The sequence below is a fragment of the Watersipora subatra genome, chromosome 8 (assembly GCF_963576615.1).
Source record: "Watersipora subatra chromosome 8, tzWatSuba1.1, whole genome shotgun sequence".
NCBI lineage: Eukaryota > Metazoa > Bryozoa > Gymnolaemata > Cheilostomatida > Watersiporidae > Watersipora > Watersipora subatra.
The window spans coordinates 9,755,949-9,781,573 of NC_088715.1; the positions used below are offsets into that span (position 1 = coordinate 9,755,949).

General features: G+C 33.9%; 1 protein-coding gene across 1 annotated transcript in view; it reads right to left on the bottom strand.

Moving 5' to 3' along the window:
- Window positions 1-25,625, bottom strand: part of LOC137402278 (uncharacterized) — a 63,921-nt gene that overhangs the window by 5,746 nt on the left and 32,550 nt on the right. The window contains exons 7-10 of the mRNA XM_068088773.1: window positions 7,528-7,636; window positions 3,989-4,723; window positions 1,888-2,018; window positions 474-586 (exon numbers count right to left, since the gene is read on the bottom strand). Coding sequence (XP_067944874.1) covers window positions 474-586; window positions 1,888-2,018; window positions 3,989-4,723; window positions 7,528-7,636 — 1,088 coding nt within the window. The remainder of the gene's footprint in view (window positions 1-473; window positions 587-1,887; window positions 2,019-3,988; window positions 4,724-7,527; window positions 7,637-25,625) is intronic.

Below are 25,625 nucleotides of genomic sequence, written 5' to 3' on the forward strand. Positions count from 1 at the left end.
GTTTGAGCGCTATGTTGGCCAGCGTCAAACGCTCTCCAATTACATGTAAGCTAGAGCTGAACTTAACCAAACTTGGCAAAATATAAAAAATATCCATAGAGTTATTACCCACATTTTATGTTTACAATATCATGGCTTCTGATAAAGTTTTGTAAAATCTGTGTCATGATTGCATGGCTATATATTTATTCTTTTTCTGATCAAGCAAATATGATATAATAACAGGAAATGATGTTGCACCAAATCTTATTGCAAGTCAACTATTGTGTTGTGATTTCAGTCCCGAATCCTCTTTCAAAGAGGAGAAAATAATAGTAAGTGTGACAGCACTCCAGCGACTATTTCACTGCCACGCCCTCCCCTGCTCATTCACGATGGTGCGAGAAGGCGGATGGGTAGAGTTCAAGGTTACATGTGCCTCCTGTCACCAATCGTACACCTGGGAAACAACTGCCAGGGTAAACAGAGCTTACGTCATCAACCCCCTGCTGGCAGCCGCATCGCTCTTTTCTGGCGAATGCCTCACGCAGAACCTCCGTTTTCTGTCACTCCTGAACATCGCGATACCAAGCCACAGCATTTGCCTCTACCAACAAAGAGAATACTTACATGGTGTGAGTGTTAATATTTACTCATAAACTTGGAAATGGTAAGTAAAAGCTAGGCACACTAATTGAATAACGACGTTTAGAAACAATTTTTTTCTCGAAATGAAAATATGTCATCCTTCAAGCCAAATATATTATGATTTGAAATTCTGATTCTTCATCATAACATAACACAAAAAGGGGGAAGAGGATTCTACATTCTTAGACTAATGATAATGATACAAATTAATCTTGTATAATGAAGTTTTACAATATTTTACAGTGTATTGCTGAGCAGTACACCCTGCATAACGAGGGACTGATGGCAGCAATCGATTGGGAGCTTGATTTGGCAGGTGACAGTAGATGTGATAGTCCGGGGCATTGCGCACTATACGAGCCTACACTATGACGGATCAGAGCTGTGGTTTAATAGTCAGCAGCAATCTTGTCAAGGTAAAACTTTGACAGTTTTTACTTCACAGCCTGACAAAAAGCAACATTTTTTAGTAGTTATTAATACATAAACATGAAGTTGCTGATCTAGCTAAATAGTTCATTCAAATAATGTGAAAGTGATTGTTGGTCGTAACTTTTTTACTTTGCAGTCAACGGAGACCACCAGCTCTAACCCCATAGAACTGGAAGGCTTCAAGCAATGCCAGTCCAATCTAATTTCCCACGGCCTGAGAGTGAGGTCCATCACAACGGATTTTGTTACAAAGGTTGTGTGCATACCGTAAGCTTGTGTTTTGGCTTATGCCGCAAATTCGTTGCGGTGAGCGACGGCCTCTACCTGCCTGGTGTCTAAGATTCGGGCTCTTTTCCCACCAACGGATGATGAAGAAGATTTTGCAGACTTGCAAACAAGATTTGCGGCATAAACCAAAACACAAGATTGCGGAATGCACACAACCTTTTTCGAGCATTTGGCGATGGCTCTCCAAATGGGAATAGATTATCTACCAAAACAATTATTGAGAAACAATAATTGATGATCATCAAAATAATTTCGATCTTTATATAATAAAATCATAAAACTAATACACTCTCTACTGTAGTAAGTGTACAAGCCAAATATAACAGTTCTCCTTGTGTTCCACGAGTTCATAATATGTGTGTTCAACCGATGCATTAAATGTGTAACACAATAATTGTAGATAGTGCTTGACAGATTAGTATAGCTTTGGTGTTGTTGGCATTAAATGAAAATCCAACTCACTATGATATCGCAGGTAATTATTCCACCCCAACTCAAGGGGTGAAGACGCTACAAGTTTGTCCACACCAGGATGCATACCCAGACATACATGCTCCCCGCGGTCATGGAGACGATGCACAAACTCAGCATCATGGCAGCGCAAACATTCAGGAAAAGATGTCTTGTCAGCGCTTGCAGACACACCACTCTGTAGTCGGTGGTATTAGCTCCTAAAGAAATGAACAGATAAGTCTATGCAACCATAGCTAATACATCAGGTCGATGTTATCCAACAGTATATCAGTGCAGCACTAGATTAAAATTGTTAATGTTATCATTTGAGAAAAATTTGTAATCATTTTTTCGCAATATGAAGCAATAATTATCATTACTAAAATCATATATATAATAATAATATTAGTTCTATCACTCTCAAGGCAATACTATTACTGCTAGCTAGCTTGGCACATAAGAGCTGGCTAGTGGCGGTGCTTACCTGCTGGGAGGTTTGCTTCTGTTGAGGATCTTCTTCAGATAGAGCGTTAGACTCGAAACGCCAAGGTCGTAACTATTCAGAATTTGACATTTTGTTTATGATTGTAACTCAGACATGTACACGTATGTTAAAGCGTTGGACGGAATGGCCAAGCTAAAACTGTAAAGTAGCGAGCATATATATTTGATACGGGGTCTTAGGTAAAACCCGAAGTATTTCTCATAAACTATCGCTACGATAAGTTTTATATTGCGCTTTTTATTGGCCTTTCAATTCACGCGAGAACATCACGTGACAAGACATTAACCAAAATCCGCGGATACGTCATCGAAATCAAGAGATTCCAATCTACGGCGGCTTTTCGTTTTTGAGCTTTTAAGAGCTTGTAATCACATTTCCACATATTTGGCACCTACTACACAAAAGTAAGACATGGCGAATCTTTTGATACCAAATAACTGTAATATGAATTTTGTTGCAAGTCAACCTTTAAGCAACAGGCCTAAAGCTGGTACTTGGGCCCTGGCCTTCTCTGGTTGATAAAATATTAAATAAGACTTTCATTTGGCCGTCTACTAAGTTTACTAGAAGACATTCGTCACATCCCTTTGTTTTTTGGGCAATCCTGTATGTAACATAACCTGCCATTACAAGGAACAGGATGATGTACCAGTCAATAATATACTATACATGTATATTAATAGGTTATTATAAATATTAAATACAACAATCATGACTTCAGTGCTGTATACTCATCATTATGAGGAGAACTGATCCTGACAGAACAACTCAATGACTATTTTGTATTGTAGGTAAGTGAGCTTTGCACACATATTAAATTATTAATATTGTGTTGGATCCTGCGACCAACACGTAGAGGCGACTAGGTCGGCTTACTCTACCGGTCTGCATTCACTCTTCACAGGGGCTGTGTAAGGGTTGCCCGTGACCAACCCGCGGAGGCGACTAGGTCGACTTACACCACCGGTCAACATCAACCACCTTACACCAGGAACTGCTCCCAGAGTGGTGCTATACTAGTTCGACAAGGTCGACCTGAGGTCGACGGGGTCGACAGTGTTTCTGTGGCTTTACTCCCACAGCACAGTCCATAGACTGAGTCTTGGAGTAAATTAAGTGCTCGGTGTGGTTCTGCTATTGCGCAAGGTAACAGAAGAGTATGGTTCCAAATGCAAGGCATATATTGAACAACATAAAAGAGCCGAGGCTCTGCTTTAAATACATCTGATTATGCAAATAAGGTAGCAAAGGCCAGCCTCCTTTAGGGGCGTGGTTACACAAATGAAAAAAGGAGCACAACTCCAAATGATATAAAGAAAAGGGAGATGGCAACATAACGTTTCCATCACAATATTATACATCAAATATCTAACATATTAGATTGCTTTAAAGCCAGTTATAATCAATAATTTGCTATCCATATGTTCTATCTTGGAGAACAGCCACAAGAGATCATCATTATATTTTACACTAGTTGACTATAGTATTCTAATTTAAGTTCATTAGGCAGAGATGAAGTGATGATGGATTCAAAGATACTTTTATCAAGATTTTAAAACAAATTTTTTCAAATTTTACAATAATTTCTTGCAAAATATTTTTACTAAATTATGAAATATTTCATAAGCTAGCATGACACTCTCAATAAATGTTACTAACCAGCACCTCATACATACAACTTACCTGTAGCATAGCTCAGTGTGTAGATGATATTCCTGTTCTCTGCAGCTACCAATATGTAGTCTCCATAGCACACCAGACCTTGTAGAGGATTAGGATGGGTGAAAGTCCACACGACATTCCCAGTGGTGATGTTAAATCTGAAGACTTTCTTTGTACCATGGTCAGATATGATGACATCATCACCGCGTCCAGCGCATATTGAGACTGCACCACGAATCAAAAGGGGCCAGCTGATGTTACGCAGAGTCTTACCAGTGAGAGAATAAATAGTTAGTCTTTTGTTAAAAGGATCAGCAACCACTACATTACCTGCTGCCACAGTCAGCATGCTACAGTAGCTGTCATGATAAGGGTGCTGCCAGGTTGTGATTACTTGCCCAGACAGATCATAGACACTTACTGTGAGAGGTTTACTACGAGACAATATGTATAGTCTGTTCTTATGGAGGCTGATAGACTTAACAAACCCAAGAGTAGAGATGAATGAGTCATGCAGCTTGTAGTTGCTATCAATTCTACTGACTGTACCATTACCCAATCCTACATATGTAACTCCTTCATGCTGACATACTGATACAGTCTCTGATGGTAGTTTTATGGATTTGAGTAGAGTTATAGACTTGGGAGGCTGGGATAAAGAAAGTTGTAGTGGTTGTGGAACTACAGAGTGCTGGTTACTGTTAACTACTATGTCACCAGCTGAAACAATTTTCAACTCAATCTCACGCTTTTCACCTGAAATATTAATAATATAATAACATAATGACATGATTACGAGGTGTAACAATATATTTATATGCAGGCAGCACAGTACAACATTCTAGAAACGAGTAAAGAAAGATTACTTACTCATTTAAGTTAAATAATTTGGACTTGATTACTTATTGGCTAAAATCATCTACGAGAGACATAAAAAAAAATTTAATATATTAAATTGTGTAATATGAAAACAGTAAGAGTAAAAATACATATTCTTACAAAATAATGCAGTATTTTATCAGCTGACTAAAATTTACAAGTAGTAAATGTTTTGAAGTAATAAGAATGAGAGTTATTTAAATATAGATACTCTAACAGTGCTTCTATGATATTTTAGCCTGAGAGCAGATCATGCATGTAAAGACATGCTAAACTTTACTAGCTCAGCGTACAAATATTTCAACAGTGTGTCTATTATGTCTATTTTAGCCTGAGATTATGGCTTGCATGTAATTGAGACTGTACAATTTTAACTAGCTATGCGACCAAATATACTGTAACAATTTATCTTTATGTAATATCATAGCCTGAGAGTAGAGTGTGCATATCCCTGCATGTTCATTGTGTTTATCATTTCTATTAACTTCCAGAAAAATATGGGATAAATTGTAAAGATTTGTTAATTATTGAAAGATGGGAGAAAAAATATCATCTTTTTATCATATATTTCTATATAATGAATTAGTATGCAAATAGGCTAATTATTGTTTTTTCTTCTAGTAGTCATAGTTGACTCATTCCTTGTTCTATTTTTAACCCTGGAACAATTTACTGCATTAATTTGACTTGTCACATTGAGCTTGTGTAGCTAACATGTCTTTCAACACAGTGCACCTTCAGAGCAATTACTAAAGATCGCTTCTTCACTTGTAAACATAACAATTTAACTCTAGACTTATCTTTAAAAGTTGACTTGCAACAAATTTCTCATTACCGTTATTTGATATGAAAATATTCACCATGTCTTACTCTGTTGTGTTGTAGGTGCCAAATATGTGGAAAGGCGATTACAAGCTTTTAAAAGCTCAAAAAAACGAACAGAAAATCGCAGCCACAGCCGTAGTTTGGATTCCCTTTCCACAACGGCTCAAATGTGATGTAGTTGTGAGAGATGGTTTCTGTTTACACTTTCTTGCAACCTTATTCGTCGAAATATTTTCACAAATATACTTCACGCATTTAATTAGACTATGTCTATTGTTCTTACGCGTCTGTTTTATCGTCATTGTAATGCTGTCACTTTTAGCACTGATATCTTATAACTTACCGTAAAAAATCGTTAAACTTTTTAACCTTTGCTCGAAGGAGTACATATCATTGTCAGATAATCATGATGAGCCTGTTGGTCACCTGTGATAATCGAAAAGTGCTGCAAAAATTATTTGTGAATTATTGGGTGACATGATCAGATTACGACTTGATAATTCAATACTGCCGAAACAAAACTGTAAAGTAAGCAAGCATCTATAATTGATACGGGGTCTTTAGTGTAACCCGAAGTGTTTGTCATTAACTAGTACTACGATAAGTTTTATATTGAGCTTTTTATTGGCCTTTCAATTCACGTGAGAACATACGTGACAAGAAGATAACCAAAATTTCGTGGTTATGCCATCGAAATAAAGAGATTCCAATCTACGGCGGCTTTTCGTTTTTGAGCTTTTAGGAGCTTGTAATCTCCAGGGCTGATACTCTGAAAAACACCCACCTGGATAGGCCCAGGCTTGGATATTGTACCCCCAATCACCTGGTTGGTCAATTTGAATTTGGATATTGTACCCCCAATCACCTGGTTGATCAATTTGAAATACACCCCCTAAACACTGGGAGTTCCCTAGAGGGCGCCCAGGTTCCACGCCCCGCTAAACATCCAATATGATTCATGCATTGATAAAGAAAAAAAAGCTACAAACAAAATTTACAACTTTATTTAAATACGTTTTGATTTCGGATTTTTCGTTTGTTTAGTATTGAAAAAAAGATCGTTTTTTCTTCTGCAAACGGCTTACTTTTTTGTTGCTAACAGAGACAAACATATTGTAGTATACTATTGGTAAAAAAATTAAACAAAAAAGGCAATTAGCTAACAATAAATAAATTTATATAAATCGTTTGTGTGGCGACATAATAGTTACTCTGCCCACTAACGCCAGTATTGCAAAACGACAAAATGTCGCTATGCCTGCAAAAGGATTAATAAAACTGATTTCAAACAACCATCAGATCGTCATTTCCATTTACAAAAAAAACAATGAATATCAATGAAATAAATATCATATCATTCATTTTGAGTATATTGCTAAAGGGTTGCTAAGATGATGCAGTGTCGACTGTCTCTTTTCCCTTCCTTTCCTGTTAGCAAGCAAGCAGCAGCAATCTGCTTTAAAATGAAGACTGGAATTTCGGTGCAATTTCTTGGTATTACTTTTGCTGAATAAAACCTTAATGAGCATGAGCCCTTTTACTGGCTTGCTTGTGGAAACACCCCCTTAGGTAGCAAATTCACTGACAGTGCCCTATGGTCTGAAAACCTCCCCTAAAACGTGATTTTTGGGCCGAACCTAATGGGCCTTTTAGGGGGGAGTATCAGCCCTGAGTTGTAATCACATTTCCACATATTTGACACTTACAACACAAAAGAGTAGGACATGGTGAACCTTTTGATACCAAATTACTGTAATGTGAATTTTGTTGCAAGTCAACTTTTAACATAAATAATATGGTAGAAGTCTTAGTATAGACTATAACATTTATTATTTATTTTGATTCTTTTAATATACCTGTTTGTCTTAGTTCGAGTTGTCCTCCCACTTCCAGTTCAGGCAACTCCTCCACAATAAATTTTTCCATCTGTTCCTTCAGCTCCTTGAATCCTCTCACAATGTCATCCTACATTTCCAATGTATTAAAAACTATTACAACCTTGACATAGACTAACACAATGTGTATAAGCTATTGTGAGAAAGCTAGAAATGTGGTTTATAGCAAAGAATACAACGTTTAGGTTTAAAGCCAATTAGCATTCGTACATGTTAAAAAAGGCTGAACTGTTTATTCAGAAAACTTATCCACTTCCTTTTGATTTCACATACCTGAACTGATTTTTCTTGATCATTTACACACATAAATATGTCCAATGGTATTATATTATAATTTTCTGTAGCCTATTAAAAGTGTGTGTATGCGTCACAATCTCAGAAACCACGGTTAAGTCGCAAATCACGAATTCGAGTTATCCGACTTTGAAGCTGTACTAACTGAATTTATAAAATCGGTAACGATTTTTACAACATGTGCCTCTAGACCAATCGAAGAGTGACATTTCTGAATCTGAAGTCATTTCACCCAATGGAAGTGTCCAAACCTTGAAAAAAAAACTTGAAACCATTGCTTCGCTAAACAGGAAGCACTGAAAAATGGTATTCGATAGAAGTAATCAATTTTTTTTGCCGGTTTTCAAGGTAACTTTAACATTTTGGACACTTTTAATGAGTACTTGGGTATTCCTGATGTCGAAAGCAGTGAACGTAACAGGAATGGCGATGATATTTTTGAATGACAGTGATTAGAATATTCTAAGATTTAATTATAAGAATAATTATTCGATTCTACCGGATCGAAGTATATGGTGGCCAATGGTGTGCAAATGTGACTGTTATTATCTTTCTAAAGAAAATATTTGGTGATACTATGTCTGTGCCCAAAATCGCGATACTGCCAAGCCATTTTAAACACCTGAAAAATTATTAATAAGTAATACATTTTCTGATAGATATACAGCTATTTCTATGACAGCTAGATAAAATATGTTTAGATGTTTAAATTCAGGAACATTTTTGTATATAAATCAGGGCTGTCAATTCTCCCAGGTTTTGCAGGACCCCGTCGGATGTGAAATTACCTTCCCGCAAAAATGAAATCACGCGGTATACTCCCGAATTTATGTTTTGTGCTCTAGTATAAACTACCGAGCCGTTTATCTATCAGTCGCTATAGCATTAACGCGATGCGTGCATTCTAATGATAACAAAAGACTCGCTGTATCGCCAAAAACACTTTTTTATGACTTTGTGCATAGAATTATCATTTGGTAACTTTATGGCCTTTGAATTATAGGCACTCGAATATTTCAGAACATTTGTTTCTCGTAGGCTTATCAGCCACCTAAGTTCAAGCAAAAGTTCATATGTATAGCCATTTGGGTGGGCTGTTCTCACGGGTTTGAAATTTTCTTGTTTCAATGTCGCGAGATACGATCCACCATTCAGTCATGTCCAAAAAACTCAAGTACGCATCAAGATTTTAACCAAAATGAACCAAAGAATTGCATCAAGCACTAAGGGTAGTTAGGATGTATCGTCCTGTCATTGCACCTGCTGCTTTGAAACAGAGTTGAAAGCTGACCTACTCAAAAGTCTTAAAAGTCAGCCAAAACCCACAACTTGAAACATCAAGGAGCAGCAGCTACCTCATCTCAAATCAGTGCTGACCTAAATGTACATAGAGATGATGTAGCATCCCCGTCTAATTACCAAATTCATTTACAGTAAACTTTTGAGAGTTTTATGTTTACGTTATGTTCATCATCTCGGATATGATACAATGTTTTTTTGCAGAACAAAATTGTAGAACATTAAGTTTGTAAAAGTCACCCATGATTTGTTTTTATATTTTTGTAGTTCACTTAGGCATAATTTTAGAGCTGAAATACAATGTTTACCTGCTTAGGTCTCTATTTAAAAACTTTTCAGCTAGTGCGAGGCTTTAGAGGCTAATTTCTCCCACATTTGCGTAGCACCAAGTTGAAAGGTCTGATATATATATAAATACAAAAATCTAAATAAATCTCACAACATCTTGATTTTGGTTGCTATGACGTTTTGGATTGTTAACAAAATTGTCCATTGGTTTCGTTTCTCAAATTTTAACACCAGTTTTTTTCAGAACTATGTTTTCGCACTAATGGTAAACATGCATTCAGTTTATTGACCATAAAATCTGCTGTTTTGGAGCTAGCAGTAAAACTCCTTTTGCAAAATAACTCTAAGAATTTCCTCCTTTTTCTAGTCTAGATAACTCTGAGTCTCAGACAATCAAATTAACCATGGCTTCTGAGATGATGACCTATTTACCAAATACCAAAAAATGTAAACGATGTATATGATGACAGAAATTATATGTGTAAAACCATATTTTATTTAACACGTACAACATATAAAATTCTAACTTTTAAACTTTCTATCAGAAAAATTTTTTTGTGCAAATTAAATGAAATAAGAAAAAAAATACAAAAGGGAGTTCATAGAAGTGTGTGTATAAAAAAGGTTACTGTTGCAGCAGGAGCTCGTTGTACTCAAAGTTTTGATGAACGATATTTGTACCTTTTGGTACAAACATAAAAATGATATTATAAAGGACTCTACCAGCCCTATACTTTCTATATAACCCATCAAATAACCCAACTTTATTCATTTGATACTTTATTCAATAAAGTATCTATTCAATAAAACATATATTTGAACGTCACCTCTATTTGAATGTCACCTCTATTTGATGGCCACTATGAGAGAAGAGTTGAAAGGTAGGGCACCACCCTCTGTTTGAATCCACCTCCACTTTACCGCCAGTTTAACTCTTTTGCTGCCGCATTAAATTCTGACCGATTAATTATTCTGCCCAAATTAATTCAAACACATTTTCCAAAAAAATAATGTACCTCTTGTATTTAAACAATATCACGAGAATAAATACGCAGATATCATTTTACTGTGAATAGCATCTTATTCAGAAAAGAACTTTCTACAAGATAAGTATAAAATTGTTTAGTATATCCTACTCTCGTAATTTTTCTTAGCTTTGAACAAACGCGTTGTGTTTCTTAATACCATGAGAATAGCGATCTGGTTTTGCTGTTTCAAAAAACAATAAGAAATGGAGTTGTTGAGCCAAAATTCTTTCTAATAATTGCCGAGAGTGGCAGCAAGTTGTTTCGTTAGAAACAGAATTTGGTTAGCCTAGCTAATGTGTACGTTTCATAATGAAAAAAAGCTAAACCCTATTGATAAGCCGATACACCAGCTTACGGTCTCTACTTATATTACTGCGCTAGCCGCTACAACGACTTGCCGTAGCGAAAGAGTTAACCGCCAGTCTGATCTTTAAGAACTCATAAAATCAAGTGATGATTAAAAAAGTGCCCATAAAATTGTATTTATATATATATATATATGTATATATATATATATAAATATATATATATATATAGAACTATATTTCCCAACTAGGAGGCTTCTATCAATATATAATCCATGTTAGGAGGCTCTGAAAAATTAGGAGGCGTCCAGGGAGCCTCCTAATTCTAGCAGTGTTTATAGTGCTTAACAACCCTATAGAAGTATTTTAAACATGATTCCCATAATCGCCTTTTATATCTATATTCATATATATGGAAAAGAGGAGACAACTCCAACAAAAATGGGTAATTTTCTATCAATAAATTATAAACCCTAGGAGGCTCTTATATATGGAACTAGGAGGCATATATCAAATTTAAAACATTCTTACTTTTGACTGTTTTGGTATCGTTTCAGTTAATAGCACAATCTATTTAAAAACATATTGCAATAAGTTTATGACTAAGCATCAGCAAATACAAAGAATTAGCAGCTATGTCGGATACAGTCAGTTTTGCTAATATTCATGATAGCTTTATTAGATTTGAGAAATAAAGTTGTATATTAACAAACTACAATACATTACAATTTATTTGCTGACCCTCTTTATAGTTTTCAAGACTGACATTTAAGCACTCCCTTTTTTTGCAAGGTTTCTCATTGATCTGCTCTTTTTTGTGAAAATTCACAATAATTGCACATTATGGTTTCAACTGATGTTTAAGCATGGCTGTAGTAAAAGTTTAAATAAGTCTATAATCAGTACAATTCATATTTTCGATGCCGTTGCATCCAGCCACAAAATAAATCTTTTTTTGAAACTTTGCATCCAAACGCAATACCTGAGAGATGGTTTTTTAGTGGAAGAATTGATTTTTTAAATTTATTGAAGTAAAGTGGCAAAAGTATAACCACAGTATATAACAGCTAGAGAGATGTGGCTGTTATAATGTTGCTGTGGCTGTTAGGACTATTAGCTTTTCACCCATGTAGTCTACTAGAGCTTGGTAGCAGCAGAATGACTACATGTAAGGGAGCAAGTCACATTCGGTAAGTTGTTCATGCTATTTTAGTCAATTTACAGTTTATTTACTTAAAACATACAGTTGTAGAAAAGCAGTATAAATTTTATTTAATATTGAAATAGGACTAGCGTGAAAAAAGTATGTTTCAATTATTATAATTTTTAAGGAATGTAGCACAGAACACGTTTGATATATTTTTTACATCCGTTTATGTCATCCAACTGCTGATATTGTTCTGCATAGAAAAGTCAAGAAAGGTCAGCATTATATTACCAAAAAGGAAAAAATCAAAACTTTTTGTAAAGTCCTAATTTTTGACTTTATTAATGTTACACGAATGTTCAGTTTTGTAACATCAACACAGACACGCCAGCTGACAATTAATAGTTATTTCAGTGAATCAGTTAATTCTCCAACTTTAATCTATTTTCAGTTATTATTATTATAATTTTTGATGTTTTTTATAATGATAAGTAACGTTATTAATTTGGTTCTACCAACAGTCAAAACTGTTATTAGAATAACATGATCATAAAGTAATTGTATTATTGTTATCATGAATAGTGAGAGTTTGCGTATTTCAGTTATGATTTTGTAAGTAATAGTAGTACATGCATAGGCATAAGCAAGTAAGTGGGTATATGCAGCCTTTGAATTTTGAAACTTTTAGTATTTAGTTTGAATCTTGTGTAGTAATTGTGTAGTAATTAAGAGCTTAGCTGTTTTATAGAGCTTCAGTAGTAGGAGGCAGACATTCAAGTTTGCCAAAAAAAACCTAACCAGTGAACTAAAATGTGTATTTTGCATTAATTTTGGTTTGTATATCTGTTTATGCTACTTGAATTATCTTTTCATTTTTGTAAAAACTTGGTAAGCATTATTGCCAAGATGGCATATTTATCAGATGGCAGAGAGTATTAGACAAAGTTGGATGTTCTTTTCTAGAAAAGGTATGTTGCTAATTACACGTTGGTTTGCATAAAAAATATGTCAAAATAATCAAGGTTTCATCTACCGAAATTTATAATATTTTTTAACATATACATAATTATAGATTACAAACTATAAAACATTATATCAGTAAGGTTGTATTTTGAAATGTAGTAAAGTTTGACGTTTTGGCAAAGTCACTATGATAAGCAAAACTTTAAATTCACCAACACAAAATATACTGTACAAAGTTTTACTGTAACTAGCAAATGTATACCTGACGTAAGAATGTAACAGCATGCCCAAAAGTAGTTTTTCTTTGTATAGTTGCAAATAATCAATGACGCTTTAGTTATAGATAACTGCTGGATGAGAAGCATTGATGGCCCACACCAAAGACTGATTTGCAGACATCAAATTAAAGGTATGCGATATTGCAATAAGTTGCTGTAAAATAGCACATTATACATGCGAGCCAAAAATTAGTGTAATAATTTGATATAGCCATAGCTTCAGTAAGAAAAGTTGTTAATTTTTACAGGCATTGTATCATTTAAACGCTTACATAAACCATTATGCCACTTTTGTGTTCTATTCATCTATTATTGGCAGATTACATAATATAAATAGCGCAAACCAATCAAAGGAATGTAGCATAGCAAAGAGATTTAGTATTGCTCTTCTTAGTCTTTATGAGTCATGGTTGCAATTGCTGAGCAATTGCATAATTATATAAAATGAATAGTTTTCCATGGTTACTCATTACCACTTTTAGTTACTCAGTCAACACTGAGAGTAATTATCAGATTTGAGATATCATGTTTAGAGGCAGGAGATTGACAAATATTTTGTTGGTTTTTACTCTTACCCTGCCGTATGCGAATTTATGCTAAATCTATCAGCAACTGCCGTATGCACATTTTTGCGAATTTTCCAACAATTGCGTGGTCACCTAATTTTATTATCCATTAAAAACATAACGGATGATTTTAAAACTTTGATGGTATTGTCAGTGTGGTTCGAATATTTCTCTAATAGATTAGTCTAAGATAACCAAGCAGTTTCAATTTTTTTTTTTGAGAATTTCCAAAATAAAAATGGACATTTTTTGTGTAAGTTTTGTTAAGTATCGCGCAAGTCAGAAAACATATAATTACTTACATGTATGTTGATGACACTATAGTCAATTCAAATTCAGATTTTTGTGATTACACAGATAATTAAACTAGCAGCAGTGACTCTGATGATAGTGAAAATAATGGTTTTTTTAAGTGTAAGGGACATTGTAGAGCATCGTTTTAGCTTCGAAGCGATTGTAGCTTCACATAGCTTTAGCAATGCACAAAGTGAAGGTACATTGATTTTTGCATAGCACTATATGTTAAAATTTTAGCAAAATAAAATATATTACAAAAAGTTTATAGATAAACTTTGAAGTTGAAACAAAATAGTATACATGCTTCATGTACATATCATGAAGCTAAATTGGCAATTTTCGGTGAAATGGCTGGCGGTAGGCCGGTAGCTTAGTTTGTACATGGGTGGCAGTAAAAGGGTAAAGCTATAAAAGAATTAGAGATACAAGTGTATGTATTTCCTTTTGAATGATTTAGTGAACTTTGATGATTCAAGACAATGAGTTTGGCGAATGATATATATATATATAAGATGCTGCTGAAGTTGCGCAATTCAACTCATGGCTTTTAATTATTACCTCAAAATGTTGAAAACACGCGATAGGAAGGGCCAGAACACTACTAAAACTCATAGTTACTCAAACCTGAAATACAGTAGGTTTTATACAAATTGCTGTACAATAACAAAACTGCAAAACTATTGGTTAAAATATAAATAGCAATATATATTATTATTTTTGGCCTTCGGTATCGGGCAGCATGTATGCAGTTTGTTTGCTGATGTTAACAAAAGTTTTACTAATAAGCTACATAATTTGCTCAATTATTTGTGTCAACTTTAAAATTTAAAACAAATGTAGTGTTAGCACTTTTAGAATATACTACAAACAACGCAGAGGAATTTTTTGTGGCATATGACTTGAATTTAAAAGTTCTCTGAAAATGCAACTTGTATTTGGCCATTTTAATACTTTAAAATGTCAAAGGGAGCTCATAATGAAAGCAACTTTAATATAATTTCAAGATGCTCAAAGCGGTACGGATGTTATGTTGACAAACATTAAAAGGTCACTCTGTACTATGGCTAGTAAGTATTTACATGTATTTAGATTTTGGATTGATGCTTTCAATTAGGTAGTGTATGAAATCTATTTACATTAGCTAAATTACCAGCATGTGCAATACCCAGCTTTGTTTCCTATCCATCCCAAACATTTTGCCAATGCTTATAATAATTCATTGCTCTTTTCAAATCTCATTTCTGAACCAAAGGTAGTTCTAGCAGTATAAGAACATATACTTCTCTTCCTATGGGTCTACTCACTTTTCTGTAGCAACAAAGGCCATTGTTTTTAAAAGGTCTGTAAGAATTGTATTACTTATTTTGACTTCCATTGGTGCTCGTAGCAAATATAATTTCAGTACAATTTGCATCAATAAAGTTATTATTACTTGTTTGTAAAGTATTTGGAGCAAAACAATATTTTATGTGCACAACAAACATTTTTGCTGCAAGCTTACCAAAACAAAATAAAACGTTTATTTTTATGTTACATTTTAGTTAAACATCATGTTCTATTCAGTTATTGCTGTCAGTACTATGCAGTTATTGCTGTCAATGTTCTTTGTGCATTCTTGGCACACTTTTATGTTAAACTTCCAATGCATTAAACACTTTAGAAATAAAGTGTCCAAACAAGGATGCATAACATGAGATTTGTCACTGGCTTGTTTTGACCTATATCTAGCACTCTTTAGCCAAAGGTGTCTAGCTTTACTAAAATATTTGGTAGTGAAATTGTACATAAATTCATTGCCTGCATACACATCAATCATGATGCCTATGCTCTTATTATGTGTGTTCTACTATTGCCTGCTTAGCTAATTCACTTTCTACTTCTCAATAGCCTCAGCCTCCGAATGAAAGCTATTGTTGTTATTCCTATTCTTTGTAACTTTATAATGAAGGAGGTTGTGGTTGGGCAGCTCATTTGCTTTTCACTCTATTAGAAATATTGCAGCACAAGTATAACTGCAGTAATAAAATCTTCACAGAATTGCATAATGTGGTCTTATTCTCCAAGGTCTTCTCACTAGCAGAAATGACCTATGTACTTATGCAATTGTGGTTTGTGCTTAAAGTGACTCATTCTCCTAATGTGGCATGGCTTGCTATCTTCTTGCATGCTAGTCAATTGATTAAATATATTGTAAGAAACAAGCCAACCTCTCATTCCTACACAACCTCAAGACTTATCACATAAGTTCAACCTTCTAGCGAGATTGTAGCCGCTAAACATTTTGCTTTTTTCACGCGTCTAGCCATTTAGGGTTTTGCAGCAGCAGAAGAACAGACTAATCATGTCACAATTGGTATATTTGTTTGTCACAATTGGTATATTTGTTTGTCACAATTGTTTTATATTACTTTTGCCAATTTTGTCATTGAATTAATTGTACCATATTATGGTGAAAAGGCATCATGAAAAAGTATTTTACTTCGCCTCAATACAAATGCGAAAGGTTAGACCGGTAGTGGCCATTTTTGACCTTTAGGGCGAGCCACTTTAAATACTATATCTAAGCAACTTACTCATGTCATCAAATTGCGACGGCAAACAACAATGCATAGGTTTTCGCAGCTAATTTGGATTTGGATTTTACTGCTTTAATTGCAAGATCGTAATATTGTCAAGTTAAAAAGGTCAAGAAACCCCAACTTTATAATGCTAAAAGAATGAAATTATTACTAATTTTCATAAAATGATAACTTTGTAATTATACGCAAGGGTAGCTTTGTGAGATTAACCGACACACATTAAAATAGTTATGGTAACATATAGCACAGTAGCCAGCAATTGATGAATATCTGTGACTCTGTCGATGCTCCTAACTTTTGTAACTTTTTAAAAAGCATTAAAATAATTATTGAAGCTTTTTATTCTGATTAGTAGTGTTAGCTGATTGATAGCACCAAACAGGCAGAATTATTAGTTGCCTATACTATACGGCCCTGAGCAAGCAAAACGCTGTATCTTGATATTTGTAAATTGTTCAGCACAAGCACAAACGCGTTTTGGTTAAGCCTGGCATCAGTATTAGCAGTATTTTAGTTTTTTTTTTTTATTTATTATGGTGAGATATCCAACAATCTTTACTGAATTTTTTTTTGTGAAACTTTAAAATCAAAGGAGTAATTTCACTTAGGGCATTTTGTTTGCTTAAATTGACAATTTACTAAGCTGGCACTAGGCAATCAAAACGCCCTATCACTGCAGATAGGGCCTTTTGATTGCTTAATTGGACTGGTTTCTCATTGTTAGTTTGCCACAAGACCATTTGCCATGACTGGATTATCAAAGGATTACAAGTTTAAATTCTGATATTAACCCGCAATTAGTCAACAAAATGATATATGTTGCAATTCCTATTACTCATCCAGTCAACACATGGATTAAAACCCTGTAATAGCCATATTTAGCTCAAAAGTTAAGAGATGATCAAAGATCTAGGTATCCTTCAAACCAGATGTCATGAAATGAAAGGAATAAGTAAAATAGTAGTTTAAAAAAGATCAAACGCTTTTATTAAAAATAATTTAAAACAAACAACTGAGTGCAATAATGTCAGTATTTTAAAAAAGCAAAACCTTCCAATGGACATGTAATTAAAACAAATTTTTCATCAAATCTCTGAGTCGGATCTTTAAATCGAGACTTTTGTCACTTAGATATCGTCTTGTCATAATAAATATATTATGATAAAAAATATAGCAATAAGATTGAGCACTCAGAAGTGCACTAGCTTGTATGAGCTGCCTTGAAACAACCAAATATATATGCTTCAGTTTCGCTTCCCTTTGTTTATATACTCTTTGATTACATAATGCTGCTCATAATGTCCAACTTTGTGTATGTTCAGGCCAATCAAAACGCTGTATCTGCAGATAGAGCGCTTTGATTGCCACTTTATGTGTGGTAAATGTGGATAGGGCGTTTTGCACATGGTGAAAAGTGCTATTTCTGGTGGTCTCAGATATATGAAATTTCGAGACATCTTAGATCTCAACCTAAATTACATTTAAGCACAAAAAAGTGAATTTTGAAAAACTTTTCAGATAGGGAGTTTTGCTTGCTTAGGGCAGTATAAAGTTATGATAATGTATTATTTTCATTGTAATTAACAAGTTGATGCATTTTAGTCGTAATTTGATACGGATTTAAACTAGAGGCTGAGTCATAAGTAAGTGACTGGAGTAAATGAAATCCTTTAAATTGTTGAAGCTTTAAAACCTATGTTTCAATTTTGTAGAAGAATATCGCATGAGATAAAATATTACCGCTTCATAGAATTTTAGTAATGGGAGGTAGGGACACGGGTTTGCTGAAAAACCTAAAAACAACAGGCATCTTTTGCATCACTTTTTAATCTGCATAACATCTGTTTGGGCTATTAAAATTGTTTTGCTTATTTTGGTAGAAACCTGGTCACCGCATCCAAGCACTATATCCACCAGATGGAAAATGGTACGAAGCACAGCTGGACGCTTTCTTGAAGGGGGTATGTTGCTGATTAACGGTTAGTTTCCACAAGAGCGTGCCACATTAATAAAAGTTTTATTTCAAAAAATTTATAAGAAATAATATTACTATAAAATCTATGTTTGAATGCCATGGCACTGCATTTTTTAACCCTTCCAATTATAGTGGCAAAAATTGTCGATTGTGCTTCATAATATATGTTCAATCTTTATTAGCTTCAACTCTATCTAAAACCTTTTTGTTATAGATTTTATTTTTCCAACACGTTAAAAAATAGTACTATTCAAAAAACTTAATGCATTCCTACTTTGTGCATTGCTAATGCTATGTGAAGCTACGATTCCTTCGAATCTCAAAAAACAATGCTCTACCATGTTCCTTACTCTTACAAAAACTATTACTTTGACCACCATTGGAGTCACTATTGGAGCTGCTACTTTAATTATGTGTGTAATCACTAAAATCTTAATCCGTCAGTCATCAACAATCATCAGTAATGTTATCAACATAAGTAATTATCTGTTTTCAATTCTGGATGTACTTGCGAAAGCTATAATAGCACTAAATATTTCGAAAATCAGAAAGAACAAATGTTTCTTTTTATGTTGAAAAGTCCTAAACAAAAATTAAAAATTGCTTCATGAGTTTAGGGTAATTTTACAGGGAAACTTTTGGACAACACTGTCAATACCATAAAAAGTCTTAAAGACTGTTAGTTATGTTGTCAACGAATAACAAAATTAAGTTACTACGCAATTGCCAGGAAATTCGCAACATGCACATATGCCGGTCGTCCATTGATTTCGCCTAAATGCGCATGCAGCGGTGAAAGGGTTAATAAAATATTATGTAATCTCTAATTGAATCCCCATTCATTTAAACGCCCCTCTACTAGACCTGTACTATAATAGATGACGGTTAAAGATAGAACGCCGCCGTTCAAGTGAACGTTACTTCTTTTGAAAAAACACATAAAAAACTATATAACACACAAACTAAGCTGTGATTCAGTGATAACAGATACACTGGGCATTGAGCTTGCAAAATGCCATCGTTAACTGCTTATTCTAATGCTGTAGCATGTGCAAGAAATTTTAGCCTCAAATAGTAGAACAGATTTCATCATATTTGCTAAACCGTTTTTTCATATATGCCGAACTATCAAGGCCGCTTAAACAATAAAATTATTATCAGCCTGATAGAGTTATTAATTATTTCCACGGTGCTGCTTTCAAAGCTTTAACGAAAACACTGTAAAGCTTAGAAGTTAGAAAACTCGCTTCAATATGCATTGACAAAAGTATTATTTGCTATTGTTGTAACTGAGTCATTGTTAGTAAAAATTTGTCAACATTTTTCTATCCATCCTGTCCAAAATCGGATCCAAAGATCAAAGAATGTTGAAGTCGCAGTCAGCTGGATGTGGTTGTCAATTAAAGGGTGACACTCTAGTTTTCAACACTTCTAGAATAGCACTCGAATGAACATGGCCTTCAAATTAAGATTCTACCTTATGTCAATTTAGCTGTATTTCAGAATATACATTGGTTAAGTATTATATTACTAAATGAGAAATGACACTAACGAGCATTAATGTCCTTATTGTTCACTTGTATCTTAGAAACCATCAATTCTGTTTTGACTTGCAGCACGTAAACCAGCTTATTTAACTTTTGAATAGAGCTGAGCAATGATATGTGATTCATCAAAGCCATAGCTTATCAGATTTTTATAAATGATAATTCACATTATTTACTATTTCAGTCAGGAGAAAACGGTAAAGTGCAGAGGAAATAGCAGAATTTGACAAGTACTGGACTGAAAAATCAGGCAAACTGCCAACAAGATCAGTGTTGGATGCTAAACACTCAACGCTGCCTAACAGAAGTGTTACAGTGATTCGGGCTCGAGCCAACAACTTGCTAAAGAAGGCTGCGAGAAAAAATGCCAGCTGATTTTTTTATGTTGTTGAACCTTCTTATTATCATTGCGTTGTATTTGTCAATAAATGTGCTCTTTTTGAAGACTAAAAGAGACCAACTCCGCAGTAATGCACTTGTATAGTTATTTTGTATCAAGCAGTCTTAGCTATTATTTTATGTACAGAAAATGTGCATAAAACAATGACTATGATAGATAATACAATACCGACAATAGATATTATCTGTTGTACTGCACTGTACACTATGATGTATTATTCAAGAAACAAGCTCTAAGATAAATTATAATAATTCTTTTAAAGAAAAACTAAATATAAGGAAATACGCCGCAGCAGCCAGTCTACTGACAACTTACTGTCAAACCGACAAGCCCAAAAAATTACTTAGAACGCTGTGCTTGACTAAAAACAATCAGAAATTCACTACACAATGAGAAATGTATCTTTTTGGGTCATTTTCCAAATTTAAGTGAATGTGTCTGAGTAGAATGTTCTATCAATTTCTTGACATTTCAGGGCATTATTATTACTGGTAAAATGTGAATAATAGCACTCAGTATTACTATTGATCAATAAAACCACCCAAAGTCAAGAGATCTAAAGTTAGAAAAAATTTGGTACTGCGCTGGGTCCAGCCCGACTGATCATTGCTAACAATAAATTGCAGTAAGAAAGAAGTTTTGAAAAGCGAAAATGCCCTCAAGATAGAATGTTGTTGTATTTTTATTGGCTCTCTATGTGACATTAAGTTTTTCCCTGGGTTCTACATAGGCACAATGGGCTTGTTTGGAATCTACCCAATTTATGGTGCTGTGGTATTGCGCAGGTTTTGCAACCTGACACTCCATTTCCGAGTGGGGAAATGTTTTTACTTAACGTTCTAAGAGTGGCTTAAGATGAATAGAAAGACATTGCTGTTATTGTATGTTAGATTGAGTAACTAAGTATGTTGTGCAAGTAATTCATATTATTACTGTAGATAATATGCACAGCAAGCAAAAATGTGTGTGTTTCATTTTAGCAATCACAGTAACTGAGTTGCGTCCATGCATTGTTACCAACTAATTTTTTTTAAGTTTTTGTATGCAGTGCAGCAGCGATATGTGACTGAATAAGAAACTATAACATAGACCATATTTACAAATATTGAGTTACATTATTCGTTTATATTAGTGAGCAGAAAGTTATGCAGCCTAAAAGAAAATTGAGAGTTCAAAAAGCCATGATCGGAAGATTGAGGCAAACTACCAAAAATGCCAGAGCTGTATACTGTTAAAAGAAATTGGAGTTTGAAAATTATAATGATGACTTATGCCCGAGCCCACAACTTACTCAAGAAGCTGCAAAATTAAACTGGCAGCAGGGTCTTCTTGTTGTTGAGGCTTTTGTAACATCGCATTAAACTTGACGTCTGAATAAATTTACTCCGTTTGGTGACTAAGCAACGACCATTCTATGGTACTTGACTAGTTGAATTTTTTAGTATCAAGCATGGTGGCTGTTGTTGTTTTAAATACAAATTTATTGATTCTTACGTTAAAGTTTAACATACTATACAATATGTAGGTTCTAACAGCAATTATTTTTGTTTTATACAGATTGTTGTTTTATTGTACAGATTATAGCAGACTCTTAGTTGATCTATAAGTGATAGCAACATCCCAAATTATATGTAAGCCATGGTACCTCTGCATTGATATGTAAGTTATAGCAACCTCCTAAATGATATACAAATAACAGCAGCTTCCTAATTACTATATAATTCATTGCAGCCTCCTAACTGATATATAAATAGTAGCTACCAACTATATAAAATGCAAATTATAGTAAACTCTTTTGTGATCTATAAGTCATAGCAACATCCTAAATTCTATGTAACCCATAGCAACCACTGCAATGATATGTAAGTTATAGCAACCTCCTAAATGATATATAAATAGCAGCAGCCACCTAGTTAATATATAATTCATAGCAGTCTCCTAACTGATATATAAATAGTACTGTAGCTACCAACTATATGAAATTCAAATTATAGCAAACTCTCAGGCGATCTATAAGTGATAGCAGCATCCTAAATTATATGTAACCCATAGCAGCCTCTGCAATGATATGTAAGTTATAGAAACCTCTTAAATGATATATAAATAGCAGCAGCCTCCTAATTAATATATAATTCATTGCAGCCTCCTAACTGATATATAAATAGTAGCTACCAACTATATGAAATTCAAATTATAGTAAACTCTTATGTGATCTATAAGTCATAGCAGCATCCTAAATTCTATGTAACTCATAGCGACCTCTGCAATGATATGTAAGTTATCGAAACCTCCTAAATAATGTAAAAATAGCAGCAGCCTCCTAATTTATATATAATTCATTGCAGCCTACTAAATGATATATAGATAATATCTATCAACTATGGAAAATTCAAATTATAGCAAGGTCTTAGGTGATCTATAAATGATAGCAACATCCTAAATTATATGTAACCCATAGCAGCCTCTGCAATGATATGTAAGTTATAGCAACCTCCTAATTGATATACGAATAGCAGCAGCCTCCTAATTAATATATAATTCATAGCAGCCTCTTAACTGATATATAAATAGTAGCTACCAACTATATGAAATTCAAATTGTAGTAAACTCTTATATGATCTATAAGTCATAGCAACATCCTAAATTCTATGTAACTCATAGCAACCTCTGCAATGATATGTAAGATATAGCAACCTCCTAAATGATATATAAATATCAGCAGCCTCCTAATTAATATATAATCCATAGCAGCCTCCTAACTGATATATAAATAATAGCTATCAACTATGGAAAATTCAAATTATAGCAAGGTCTTAGGTGATCTATAAGTGACAGCATCATCCTAAATTATATGTAACTCATACCAGCCTCTGCAATGATATGTAAGTTCTAGCAACCTCCTAAACAATATATAAATATCAGCAGCCTCCTAATTAATATATAATTCATAGCAGCCTCCTAACTGATATATAAATAATAGCTATAAACTATGAAAATTCAAATTATAGCAAGGTCTTAGGTGATCTATAAGTGATAGCATCATCCTAAATTATATGTAACTTATAGCAGCCTCTGCAATGATATGTAAGTTATAGCAACCTCCTAAATGATATATAAATATCAGCAGCCTCCTAATTAATATGTAATTCATAGCAGTCTCCTAACTGATATAGAAATAATAGCTATCAACGATGGAAAATTCAAAATATAGCAAGGTCTTAGGTGATCTATAAGTGATAGCATCATCCTAAATTATATGAAACTCATAGCAGCCTCTGCAATGATATGTAAGTTATAGCAATCTCCTAAATGATATATAAATATCAGCAGCCTCCTAATTAATATATAATCCATTGCACCCTCCTAACTGATATATAAATAATAGCTATCAACTGTGGAAAATTCAAATTATAGCAAGGTCTTAGGTGATCTATAAGTGATAGCATCATCCTAAATTATATGTAACTCATAGCAGCCTCTGCAATGATATGTAAGTTATAGCAACCTCCTAAATGATATATAAATATCAGCAGCCTCCTAATTAATATATAATCCATAGCAGCCTCCTAACTGATATATAAATAATAGCTATCAACTATGGAAAATTCAAATTATAGCAAGGTCTTAGGTGATGTATAAGTGATAGCAACATCCTAAATTATATGTAACTCATAGCAGCCTCTGCAATGATATGTAAGTTATAGCAACCTCCTAAATGATATATAAATATCAGCTGCCTCCTAATTAATATATAATCCATAGCAGCCTCCTAACTGATATATAGATAATTGCTACCAACTATGTGAAATTCAAATTATATCAATTTCTCAAATGATCTATAAGTTATAGCAACATACTTTATTATATGTAAATCAGAGCAGCTTCTAAAAGAAACAAGTTATAGCAAACTCCTAAATGATATAAGTTACGGCATCTTACTAAAGGGTATGTAAGCTATGCCAAGCTATGTAATGTTTCCATTGTAACTATTACATAAGTTACAATGGTAACATTCTAATTTTTTGTGTAATTTGTAGCAATCTGCTACTGGTAATCATTATTTTTGCTTACTCATTGAGGTATGAATTATTTTACCTTCAAATTGATATGTAATTTACAACAACCATCTAGACATTCTCCAAGTTTTGACAGTTTTTCTAGTATGCATATATACAAAGTATGATAAGGCAATGAATGTATATTGTATGATACCATATTCTCCTAAAATTTCCATAAAAATATATAATAATTAGGAGGTGAATAAATATATATATATCTACAATGTAGATAAATTAGACCATATAGGAGGCTTACCCATATATATTTGCGTTAACTCCTAATCCCTTATATTCCGCAACCTCCTAACTGGTATATATTTATTCAACTCCTAACTCGGAAATATGGGTATATATATATATATATATAATATAATTTATATATAAACTAGTGGGTTTGTCTTCTCTCGAGTATTGGGTAATAGAAAGTTTGAGCAATTTGATTTGGTGGGTTCGGGTTGTGACTGGCGAGTTCGGGTTTTGGTACACGGATCCATTGAGTAAAGTGAACTAAAACTCTGTCTATGGCCCCATGTGCTTTTGACTTTTTAACAACCTGTCTGTTAAAGTTTCGAATAAAAGTTTCAGTAGATAAATTAGTAAAAAAATAGATAAATCGACTAAAAATATAATTGCTTTGTAAACTTTAAGATATGTCTAATGTTTAGAAAATTAAAACATAAAATCCGTATTAACAAACCTGATACTCAAAAAACCTGTTAAGCAAGAAGTACTCATGCCTGGCACTAATAGAGACTAGCTGTGCCTCCCAGCTTTGCACGGGTATTGAAAGTCAGCTTATAAACAATAGGAAGTGATGAGAGTTGCCTACCACTTGCTATTAGCTTGGTGCTTAGCCAATGGAAAATGGTATTGAAATCTACTATATAAACGGCAATCGTTGTCTGTCTGTCTGTCTGTCTATCTATCTGTCTATCTGTCTGTCCACTTTATAGAGTACAGTACTTTTTGGACTATTAGCCGCTACTGTTTTCTGATGGTTTGTGAGCCATGCGGCTTATATAAGGGCGCAGCAAT